Raw genomic sequence first — 12877 nt, forward strand, 5'->3', positions numbered from 1 at the left:
GTAAGTTTCTACCTCAAGACAATCTCTTTCCCAAACATAATCCTGCCTGGTGTTCTCTGCCTTCCTGCCTTTCCCATGATATGTAAGAGAGCTTCCATTACTTCTTTTTATCAAAGAAAGCTTAAGTTTATTAAAAACATTTTTCCTCCTACAAAAAGGTGACAGGATTTAATGAAATTTAATTAAGCAAGTGTTAAGTCCTAAATTAAGCTTCCACTGTTATTTTAAAATAACTTATCATAACCTGTAATTTTTTAACCAAGTATAGAGATATTAGGAAAAGGAATTAGTTTTGTTATTTATAGTACTCCACCTTCTAAGAGATTTTTAGAAGATCAAAAATACACCCACATCAGAGAAACTCAAATAAAAGGTAAATAAAACATTCATGTGACTTCTTAGAACTTACTTACACACAAGATAAATACATTTAAGATCAACCAAAGGAAATAAATTTGCTGCTTAAGAAAAAATTCCTATTGGGCCACCTGAGTGGCTCAGTCGGTTTGAGCGTTTGACTCTTAATTTTGGCTCAGGTTACGATCTCATGGTTTGTGAGTCCCACATCGGGCTCTCCACTGTCTGCACAGAGCCTGCTTTGGATCCTCTGTCCACCCCCCTCTCTCTGCCCCACACCCCCTTGTGTTCTCTCTCTCTCTCAAAAATAAACATTTAAGAAAAAAAATTCTTACTAAAAATGTTTTATACATCTTAAGGATACATACCCCACACTCTGCTACATCTCTGTATTTTCCAAAATGAAGGACCTATGATCCAAAACAAAGAATAACAGTATCATATCAGTATATCTGAATCAAAACCACCAGAAACAACAAGGATAAGATTAATACCACTAATTACAAACAGAAAGTTTCATGAAAAAAAGCAATACATACACGTGCTTTTGTGTTTCGGTTAACCGTTTCGTAAACTCCCATGTAAAACTCCGGGTCAAACATATCCTGAATCATGCAGCGAAACTTCACAAAACTGTTAGGTTTCAAGTAATGAAGGGGAACTTCATTCAATGATGGCACCTTAAAGGAAAATAAGTCAATACTCCTATCTGTAAAACATTAAGCACATATACAGAAACTATATATCCAGACCCAAACTGCAACACACACACACACACACACACCCCAAACCCCATGAGGAAGCCAATGATCTCAACAGTTAACATAAGTGCTGGGCATAAAAGTACTGCGTTCTTCCTAGTTTGTATAATGACATTGGACTCTAATGTAAACTTCACAAGTAGCAGAAAGGCATTTGCCTTACTGAGCTCTTCTCTTAAAACGAGTACATCCCAGGGACACCTGAGTAGCTCAGTTGGTTAAGCACCTGACTTCGACTCAGGTCATGATCTTGCAGTTCGTGGGTTAGAGCCCACATCAGGTTCTGTGCTGACAGCTCAGAGCCTGGAGCCTGCTTCGGATTCTGTGTCTCCCTCTCTCTCTGCCCCTCCCCTGCTTGTACTCTGTCTCTCATCTCTCTCGAAAATAAATAAACATTAAAAACAACCTAGTACATGACAATTCTTTTTAAATGAAAGCAATAAAACAAAGATAATAGAGACTCACACCTTTTTTTTTTTTTTTTTGGTCTTAGAGAGTAATATGGTCGGTTACTGCCACCTAGAGGCACCAACATAGAAGCACCGAATTGCTCGACGTTCCAGTTGAAAGAGGGCAAAATCTTTTAATACATATACACTTAATGCAGAAGACAGGGCACATTAATGTATACATATAGTATATATATAATGTGTATATACAGTTTAAAATTTTACGTGGATTACCACTCTACAGAGAGAACCTGGAAGTCAGCCCAACCCAGCAGCAATAAACCTACCCATTTCGGAGCGTTATTTTCCTTCAGCTTTTCCTTAAAATATTCAATTACTTTCTTCTCCCAGTCAGGATTAACTCCATTTTGGGCTGAAAAAAAAAAAAAAGGCACTTTTCACAGCTACATGTACAATATTACAATACGTAACAACAGACTCTGGTCAGGTGTGGCACTTCGCGTTCAGGCGCAGCCCTGCACTGGGCACGGGGCGGGGGGCTGCCCTCCAGGGGGTTGGGTGTCACAAGGAAGGGCATGGTGACCTCGTGCAGGCTCTCAGGAGCCAACACCCTAGCCGAGAACACCACAGAACGAGGCCTAAAGCTACGCAAAGCAGCATATGAACCATCATTTGTAAAGCACAATGTTCTTTGAAAACATTTTTATACAGATTTTTTTCCCTTACAGCTATCCTGAAATAAAAAGAGGATGTTTTTTTAAAAAAAAAAAATTAATTTGGGAGTAATTTCAAACTTTCCAAAAAATCACATGAACAGTACAAAGAATACCTCTGTCTTTGCTCCATTTATCTGCTCTCATAGTTTTCTGACCCAATTTAGATTAAATTACACACATCCATACGCTTTTGCCTTTAGATTATTTCAATATGCATTTCCTAAGAATAGAGAGATTATTTTACATAACTAGCAGTACTGTTACCAATCTCAGGAAATTCAAAACTAATGCTTTTTACCTAACCCACCATCCATATTCCAATACTATCCTTTATTGCACTTTTTCCTCTTCGGTACATGAGCCAGTCTAGGATCACATACTGACCGCTTTTAGCTATCATGTCTCTTTAATCTTCAATCTGGAACAGTTCCTCAATCTTTATTTTTTATGACATTCATATTTAAGAAGAATACAAACCCTAGATAAAAATATAGAATGCTTCTCACTTTGGGTTTGTCTAATGTTCTCTTATGATTAGATTGCAGGTGTGCACTATCCGACTATTCCCTAAGCAATGCTGTGTCCTTGTAATGGCATCATCTAGAGACAAATGTCCACCTTCCCCTCACTGATGATGTTCACCTTAACCACCCAGTCAAAAGGGTAGCCAATCTCTCCACAGTACAGTTACTTTTTTCCCCTCTGCAACTGTTAAGTAATCTGCAGGAGGCACTTCAAGAGCATGCAAATAATTATTACAAATCTTGCCCCACCCCCAGATTTAGCATCCATTGACAACTCTTACAATGATGACTGTAAAATGAAGAGAAAGGTGTTTCTAATGTCATGTTAAAGAGAAGAGGGGTGCCTGGGTGGTTCAGTTGGTTGAGCGGCTGACTTCAGCTCAGGTTATGATCTCACAGTTTGTGAGTTCGAGCCCCGCGTCAGACTCCGTGCTGACAGCTCGGGGCCTGGAGCCAGCTTCTGATTCTGCGTCTCCCCCTCTCTCTCTCTCTGCCCCTCCATCGCTCACTCTCTCTCTCACAAAAATAAATAAACATTAAAAAAAAATGTTTTTTAAAGAGAAGAAAAGCGGGGTACCTGGCTGGCTCAGTTAGTGGAGCAACTCCTGATCTCGGGGTTGTAAATTTGAACCCCACGTTGCACGTAGAGATAAAATCTTATAAAATCTTATAAAATCTTAGGGGTGTCTGGGAGGCTCAGTCAGTTAAGCGTCTGACTTTGGCTCAGGTCATGGTCTCGCGGTTCACTGAGTTCAAGCCCCACTGACAGCTCAAGCCCTGGAGGCTGCTTCACATTCTGTGTCTAACCTCTCTCTCTAACCCCTCCCCCGCTTGCACTCTCTCACTCTCTCCAAAATAAATAAACATTAAAAATAAAAATAAAATAAAATCTTAAAAAAAAAAAAAAGAAAAGAAAACCAAGGCTTTGAAAAAAATTACAGCATTTGGCCAAGACCAAAGTGAATTATTGACAGAATTAGGAATTATCTGCTCGGGGAGAACCAGCAAACCACATAGCTAGCCAATACTTCCACCATTTATATTCATCACACAGGTGCTATGGTGCCGTGAAGTAAAGGAAGGAACTATTTGTGACGAGCCGATTCTGTTAGAAATATTCATAAAATTCCACTAACACCATGCTTAGCAGGGCTTCCAAACACTTTCATTTAATTGAGCCAAGTCTAATTCTGAAAAAAGGAGGGAGGAATAAACTCCTGAGGTGATTCAGATGTGCAACGAGGGTTAAATCCACCGGGAAACTGGTCCTCAGCTCGGGCCCTGACCACCATCATTGGAATCACCTGAGTAGTTGTTAAAGATCCAAAATTTCCAGCCCGTTCCAGACCTACCGAATCAGAAATTCTGGAGCTGAGGCCTAGCAATCTGCGTTTTAAAATGCCTAAATGGCTTTGCGGCGCCCGTCCCTTCCCGCTGGCCGTCCCCTCTGGGAGCAGCCACGGCCCGCGGCCGGAACGGCAGGACCCCGAAGTCCCACTTCCACGAGGACCACAGTGGCGCGTGCCCTGTGGTTCAACCAGCCAGCTTGGAAGATCCACAGACCAAAGGCCTGGTGCCTCACCCGCACCCTGCGCCTGCCCACCGCTGCGGCGTCACACCCAAGTGCGAGCCCGCAGGGCCTTCAGCTCAGAAGAGTCTCGAGAGGCCGGCGTCCACAAGGAGGCGGCCTGAACCAGAGATCTCGGTGGAATCCAAGAGGGCAGAACCAGTCTGCAGAGTCCTGCAGGCCGGCGTGCCCTGGTGGCAGCACCGCTCCCAGCCCATCCTCCTTCCCGGACGCCCTTGGTCCCGAACTTCAGCTCAGGTTATGATCTCCCAGTTTGTGAGTTGGAGCCCTGTATCCGGCTCCGTGCTGACAGCTCGGGGCCCGGAGCCAGCTTCCGGTTCTGTGTCTCCCTCTCTCTCTCTCTCTCTCTGCCCCTCTCCGGGAGGGCTCTCCGGAAGACCTCAAATCGGTCAAACCCAGCTGACAGGACCGGTCATGCCCATAAGGAATGTCTGCAAGGAGGAAGTCAGAGTCACAACAGAGGAGGAGGAGAACTGCAGCCAGTGTTTACACGGCCAGTGCCAACGCTGGACTCTGATGCCCCGGCAGAAAGGGCCCAGGAGGCCGTGGAACGAGATGTCGAGAAGACCAAAATAAAGTGCTGTTGGTAAATCGCGATAAAAAAAAATAATACACAAATAAAATGCCCTCTAAGTGAATGTGATGCATACTAAAGAGAGCTGCTGTTGTACTAGGAGTGCCGATAAAGGATTACCAAAATGGACAATAAATAAGTAAGAATGGGCATTTTTGCTTTCAGTGAAAATGGATGTTTAAAGAAAAGGCTGATACACAGCCATGACAGCCACAGCAACGTTGCTATTCTGACTGCATCTGAGTAAGAAACATGACATGCTGGGGGGTGAGGGGAGGAGGGCAGCTCGTCAGTGGAGCATGCAACTCATGACCTTACAGCGGTTGAGTTCAAACCCCACATTGGGTGTGGAGTTTACTTTTAAAAAAATAAATAAAAAAGAAAGTTATACAAACAAGACCATGCCACCTAACAGATGATGAAGCCAGATACATATGCACGGCACATTATTTTCCCCTTATCTCTCTGACATTCTTAGTGGTGTCTTTTGAGAAGTCCAATTTGCCAAGTTTTTTTTCTTTCATAGTAACTGACCCCCAACGTCATGAAGATATTCTACATTTTTTATTTTCCATACTTAGGTCTGTAAACCCACATCAAATTAATGTTTTTGTTTATATTGTGACATAGGGGTTGAGGCTCATTTTCGCCCCAAAAAGATATCCACTTGTTCCAACATTAATTAAAAGGCTTTCTTTTTAGCACTGAATTGCTTTGGCACTTGTATCAAAAATCAACTCACTGTACTTATGTTAGTTTATTTCCACACTCTATGTTACACTGATCTATTTATCTTTATGCTGTCTTAATACTATATTCATTACTGTCTTAACCATTATGGCTCGGTCTTAAGTCTTAAAAATCAAATAGTTAAGTTCTTCAAATTTGTCTTGATTATTATCATCCTTAACATGTCTATGTAATTGTGAGGACCAGCTCATGGACTTCTGTGTCAGGTCTGCTGAAATTTTGATTAGGGTTGCGTTGAACTTACAGATAATTTGAGGAGAACTGACATCTTAACAGAGTCTTCCAATCCATGAATTCTCCCAGGGGAGACAGAATAAGGGAGCCTACACGTGGATTCCTCCAGACTTCATCTGTGTCTTTTTCCCTTATGATCCAGCTGTGTATCTTTACTATCCTGCTGTAATAAATCTTGGCCTTGAATAAAACTATACACGGAGTCACATTAAGTCCTTCTAGTGAGTCTCTCAAGATAGACGTGGTCTTGGGAACCCTAACACAGGAGTATATCAATAGTTCATTTCTATTGATTGCTGAATAGTATTCCACAGTATAGCTGAATGACAATTTGTTTCTCCATTTACCCACTGAAGGACATTTAGATTGTCTCCAAGTTTAACAACTATGAACAAAACAACTAAACATTTGTGTAGAGGTTTTTGTGTACACGTAGGCTTTCATTTCTCTAAGTAAAAACCTGGGAATGGGACAGTTGGGTATATGGTAAATGTACAGTTAAGATTCCACCTCTTTTCCAGAGTGGCTGTACCATTTTGCATTCTTACCAGCAATGTATAAAAGATCAAGTTCTTTGTATCCTTGCCAGCATTTGGTACTGTCACTATGTTTTCCAATTTTAGCTGTTCTAATAGGTGTGTAACATCTCATCTTGGTTCAGATTTGCATTTCCCTAGTGGCTAATGATGCTGAATTGGTGAGGCATCTATTTAATCTTTGGCCCTTTTTAAAACTGGGTTAATTACCATTGTGCTTTCTTTATACATTCTGGATACAAATCTCATCTATGGTTTTCACATATATTCTAGTTAATAGCTTATCTTTCCATTCTAATAGTATTTTTTTGCAGAAGTTTTTAGTTTTGATGGTTATCAAATTTTTGTTTCATGCATTGTGTCTTTGGTGTATGTCTAAGATCTTACTGCCAAACCCTGGGTCACAAAGATCTTCTACTTACGTCTAGAAGTTTTATATTTTTACAGTCTTAAATTTTATACTTAAAACTGTGACACATTTTAATTTTTGTATAAAGTATGAGATTTAAAGGTTTTAAAATTCATATTCTTGCAAACAATGTCTCACTGTTCCCACATTTATGTTGAAAATATCCTTTTCCATGAATTATCTTTGTACTCTGTCAAACAATGAGAGCAACAAGAATGAACCTTACAAACATTATGCTAGGTGAAATAACCTAGACACAAAAGGACAAATATTGTAGGATTCCACTCACATGAGGTACCAAGAATAGGCAAAATCACAGAAACAAAAATTAGAACAGAGGCTTTTGTAGGGGAGACACATGAAAGAGGGAGAGAGCTGATGGTTATTTTACCTTGGGGGGAGTATGAATATGTGGAGTGGTAGGCAGAATAATGCCTCCCCCCGCCCCAAGATGGCCACATCCTAATCCCCAGAAACTGAATATATTACACGACAAAGGGGAATTTAGGTAGAAGATAGAATTGAGGTTGATCATCAGCTGACCTTAAAGCAGAGAGATTATCCATGTGCGTCCAATATAATCACAAGGGTCCTTAACATGGAAGAGGGAGACAGAAGTCTTCAGAGCGAGGAGAAAAGAACTCGAAAGGAGCCATGAGCCAAGAAATGTTGGCAGACTCCAGAAGCTGGAAAACAATAAGGAAATAGATTTTCCCCTAGAGCCTCCAGAAAGGAATGCTGTCCTGTTGACAACTTGATTTTACCCAGTAAGACTCCCATCATTCTGGCCTCCAGAACTGTAAGATAATAAGTTTATACTGTTTTAAGCCCTTAGTTTGTGGTGATTTGTCACAGTAAAAATAGGAAATACAGTTCTTTGAAGAACTGCTCCATTAAGTTGTTGAATTGATGTCCTTAGAGTTATCTTGTATCCTTTCCATGTCCATACAGTCTGTAGTGGTAGCTCTTCTTTCATTCCTGGTACTAGTAATTTATGTCTTTTTTTTTTTTTTTTTTTTCCCCTTTGCTAGTCTGGCTATGGGCTTCTGTATTTTACTGATCTTTTTAAAAAAATAAAACAAACAGCTTTGGGTTTCATTGATTTTCTCTTTTTTCTTATTTTCAATTTCATTCATCTCTGCCTTACCTTTATTAGTTCCTTTCTTCTATTTGACTTGGGTTTATTTTGCTCTTCTAGTTTTAAGACAGAAGCTTAAATTATTGATTTGAGATCTTCTCTTCTGATAAATGCACTTAATGCCTCTTAGCACATCTTTGGCTGTATCCCACAAATTTTGATATGCTGTGTTTTCATTTTCATTTAGTTCAAAATATTTTAAAATTCCCCTAGAGACTTTTTGATCCATGGATTATTTAGAAATATTATTTCCACAACTTTGAATTTTCTTGTCATCTGTTACTGATTTTTAATCTGACTTCATTATGGTTGGAGAACATAGTTGATGATTTCAACTCTTTAAGATTTGTTATTATTTGTTTATAATCCAGAATGTGGCTTATCTTGGTGAATGTTCTATGCGCACTCAGAAAAAATGTATGTTCTGATGTTGGTGGAGCATTCTACAAATGTCAATTAGATTTATTTGGTTGATGGTGTTTTGCAGTGTTTCCAAATCCTTGCTTTTTTTTTTTAAATTTATTTTTGAGAAAGAGAGAGCACGCGCATGTGCACACACAAGCAGGGGAGGGGCAGAGAGGGGGACAGAGGATCCAAAATGGGCTCTATACTGACAGCAGCGAGTCCAACGTAGGGCTCAAACTCACAAACCAGGAGATCATAACCTGAGCTAAAGTTGGATGCTTAACTGAGCCACCCAGGTGCCCCAATCCTTGCTTATCTTCTATTCGCTTGTTCTGTAGAGTACTAAAAGAGAAGTGGTAAAATCTCCAATTATAATTATATAATTACAAATTTCTCTATTTCTCCTTCCAGTTCCAGGAGTTTTTACTTCCTGTATTCTGAAGCTCTGCTGTTAGGTGCATTTACATGTAGGGCCTCTTAGTGAACTGTTTTATCATTATGTGATGAATCTCTTGTTCTCTTCTCACACAATATTTCTTAAAAATATTTTTAAATTTAAAATGAAGAATCCGCTAAAGAGGAAGACCTAAGGTCTAAGAAACAACAGAATTAACTCATGAATGCAATGGGGGGGGGGGGGGGGGGGGGGGGAGTCCAACCATCATAATTAAGCAACAAACCTAAAAAGCAACTAGCACAAATGAGAGGAATAATTCAAAAGGGAAGTTGAGGCACCTGGGTGGCTCAGTTGAATAAGCGTCCAACTCTTGATTTTGGCTCAGGTGATGATCTCGTAGTTTGTGAGTTCAAGCCCCGCATCTGGCTCTGGCTGCTTGGGATTCTCTCTTTCCCTCTCTCTCAAAATAAATAAAATTTTAAAAACGAAGAAGTTGAAGAACATCCACAAAGAGATCATAGTTCTTTCTTAGTAAATAATATGAATGAGATGCTGGAAGAACTTATTGAATATGATGTCAAATTTCTGTTCAATAAGGAAATGCAAGAAAACAAATACAAGTAAATTAAGTTTTAACATAGTACTGCTCAAGGAAGTGTGTATGTACCTGACAGCATAGCCTCAAAATACATAAAGCAACAACTTTCAGAACTAAGGAGAAAGACTAAACAGAAATCACAAAGACTTGACACAGCCCTCTCAGAAACATAAATCAAGCATGAAACACAAAATTAAATACACAGCAGGTATGAAGATAGTAAGCTCTCTAATAAATAAAAATATCCAGAGTACATTTTTAGCATGTGACATTCACAAAAAGTTCTACGTACTAGTCACAGAGGAAGCCTCAACAGACGCCAGGTGTATGTTCTCTGTCCAAAATGTGACAAGATAAGAACTCAGTACAAAAGGGAAGCTTAATACATGAGCACCCTTACGTCTATAATGATTTTTAAAAACAGAGAAGCCCATGATAATAAATAATCCATAATTTAGAGAGGACTTCATAGGGAGTAATTATGAAATTCTCCCTGACGGATAACAAAGAAAGCTGTGCAGCTTAATGTCTGTGGGCTACTAAGGTGGTTTTTATGAAGTTATAGATTCGAATATGCTTATCAAGTACAAAGAAAGAATGGAAATAGATGAGCTTATTACTTTTCAACTTAAGAAGCTTTTAGAAGAGAAAATCCAAAGAATAAGAAAAATAATAAATAAAATGGAGAATAAAAATACTAATACAAATAATTAATGTTAAGATCGCTAAATTTTTTGGCAAGCCAGTTCAGAACAAAGAAAACCCAAAGAACAAAATCATACAAATAAAAACAAGACACAGAACACAATACTAAAAGGAAAGAGTAACTACAGGTAGAACAAAATGAAAAAAGGGAAAATGCTATAGATAACAGAAATACTAAAAACTATGCAAAATATTATGAACTATAAACAGATTTGAAAATCCAGGTGAAAGATAAATTTCTGAAAGAATATGAACTGCCAAAACTGCCACAAGATTGGCAGACAGAGCTCTTCTGGTTATCACTATCTGGTCAAAGAACATTGTATGTCTAATATTGCACGAGAGAAAAACTGCTGATCTTTCCTCTCAATCCCATGAAGTCCCAAGTCCAGAAAATTATGCACTTTCAAGCCAAGCTGTTCACAAAAGATAAAGATGCAAAACTCCCATATAAACTATTAACTGAATCCAATGGAGTATTCAAAAAGAAATCATGATCACGCAGTACTTATCCCAATAATACAAAAGTAGTTTATGACCAGAAAACCTAAGAGTATAATTTATGGCATTAAAAGATTAAAGAAAAAATATAACCATCTCAGGGGATAGAAAACTAGGCACTTGATAAAGTGCAAAACCTATTTCATGATGAAAAATGATAAATTATGGCTTGATAGTAAACTTTGGAGTGTAAGAGAAACCTTTGACCTTGATTCTTGAAACACTGTCCTTAAGGGGCGCCTGGGTGGCTCGGTCGGTTAAGCGTCCGACTTCGGCTCAGGTCATGATCTCACAGTCTGTGAGTTCGAGCCCCGCGTTGGGCTCTGTGCTTACAGCTCAGAGCCTGGAGCCTGTTTCAGATTCTGTGTCTCCCTCTCTCTCTGCCCCTCCCCTGTTCATGCTCTGTCTCTCTCTGTCTCAAAAATAAATAAATGTTAAAAAAAAAAAAAAAAAAGTAGAAACACTGTCCTTAAAGCAAAATAATTTAATGACAGGATTTTACTTCCTCCCCTACTGGTCCAAACACCCTAGTAGATTCTGTAGGGAAAGCTATTATACAATCATAATAACATAAATGTTATTCACTGGTTTTTGACCTTTATAATACGATCAGACAAAGCACTAGAGCACTGTAAACTTTGGTGCCACATTTGTGGCACAATGACTGACAAAAATTGGGTACAAGCAATGGAGGGTTGTGTAGACACTATTTCCTCATCTTATGAAATGGAAACTCTGATATGGTATCTAAAGTTGGAGAGAAAAAACAACTTTAGAATATGCCTCTACATTCAAAAGGAAAGCAACTGAAGAATTAAAAATAAGTGAAACACCAGAAGCTTCACACTAAGATAGGAACAAGGCAATGATGGCCCTCTCACCATTTTCAACACTGTACTAGAAGCCATAACTAATACATTAAGACAAAAAAAAAAAGAAAAGAAAAGGTATACAGGCCAAGAAGGAAAAAATAAAAGTGTTCACAGAAGACATGTTTCTACATAGAAAATCCAAAGGAATCAACAAAAAGAAAAACCCGCCTGGAACTAATAAGCAATTATAGCAAGATTGCAAAATGCAAAGTTAGTATACAGAAGTCAATCATATTCCTACATATTATCAATGAACAAGTGGAGTCTGAAATTAAAAACACAGAACCATTCACGTTAGCATCCCCAAAACGAAATTCTTGTATATAAATCTAACAAAATATGTATAAGATCTGTATGAGGAAAGCTATAAAAGCCTGATGAAAGAAACACAAGAACTACATAAATGGGGAAATATTCCACATTCATGGCTAGGAAGACTAAATACTGTCAAGTTTCTTTCCAATCAAGATTCAGCTAAGTGCATCTGTTTGGACAGTAAATCTCTCAGTGGTCCAGAACAGTCCAAAGTTTCTTAGGGGCAGTGAGTATCCCCCAATCCCTGTGTGGCACTCTAGAGCCCTACGTGCATACAACAGATTTTAAATAAACACCACAGTGTTTGTAAAGATGAAGAGACAGAACTTGAATTATTTCAACTCTATCTTCTATGAGACAACTTGGGAGTGTGTTTAATATTTAAAACAGTGCGAAACGAAAGGCATAGGAAGCGCAAATTTTAGCTCACACGTATATATTGCACTGAATTTAGTATTTAATACTAAAATATATTCTTATCAAACTGTTATTTGCTTTATAACTAAAGAATGAATCACGAAAATATATTAACAGGGGCGCCTGGGGGACTCAGTTGGATAAGTGACTGACTCTTAATTTAGGCTCAGGTCATGATCTCATGATGGTAGATCGAGCCCCTGCATCTAACTCTGCGTGGGCCTCAGCACTGACCATGGAGCCTACTTAGGATTCTCTCTCTCCCTCTGCCCTTCTCTCCTGCTGGTGTGTGTGCTCTCTCTACGAAAGGGAAAAGGAAAGGAAAGGAAAGGAAAGGAAAGAGGAAGGGAAAGAAAAGGAAAGGAAAAGGAAAAGAAAAAACGTTAACAATGACAATACATTACCATCAGGGGCACGATTTTGGGAACTGCCTAACTTGCATCTTTTGTAGTTGCTTGTTTTATCAGAATTCACTTATTTAATGAAATTTATTGTCAAATTGGTTTCCACACAACACCCAGTGCTCATCCCAACAGGTGCCCTCCTCAATGCCCATCACCCACTTTCCCCACCCCTCATCAACCCTCAGTTTGTTCTCAGTATTTAAGAGTCTCTTATGGTTTGCCTCCTTCCCTGTTACTCCCCCACCCCTTCCCTCCCCCCTGGTCTT

At 39.1% G+C, this 12877-nt stretch overlaps 1 protein-coding gene across 3 annotated transcripts in view; it reads right to left on the bottom strand.

The window, feature by feature from the left end:
• The window catches only part of LOC122201670 (minichromosome maintenance complex binding protein), a 47614-nt gene that overhangs the window by 25755 nt on the left and 8982 nt on the right, over positions 1-12877 (bottom strand). For 2 of the 3 annotated variants that reach the window (XM_042907531.1, XM_042907530.1), the window contains exons 2-4: positions 1855-1940; positions 897-1037; positions 726-767 (exon numbers count right to left, since the gene is read on the bottom strand). In XM_042907531.1, coding sequence (XP_042763465.1) covers positions 726-767; positions 897-1037; positions 1855-1940 — 269 coding nt within the window. Of the gene's footprint in view, positions 1-725; positions 768-896; positions 1038-1854; positions 1941-7402; positions 8550-12877 lie in introns of those variants that run through there. The other variant, XM_042907532.1, reaches the window with a different exon arrangement.

This window comes from Panthera leo, chromosome D2 (assembly GCF_018350215.1).
Source record: "Panthera leo isolate Ple1 chromosome D2, P.leo_Ple1_pat1.1, whole genome shotgun sequence".
Lineage (NCBI taxonomy): Eukaryota > Metazoa > Chordata > Mammalia > Carnivora > Felidae > Panthera > Panthera leo.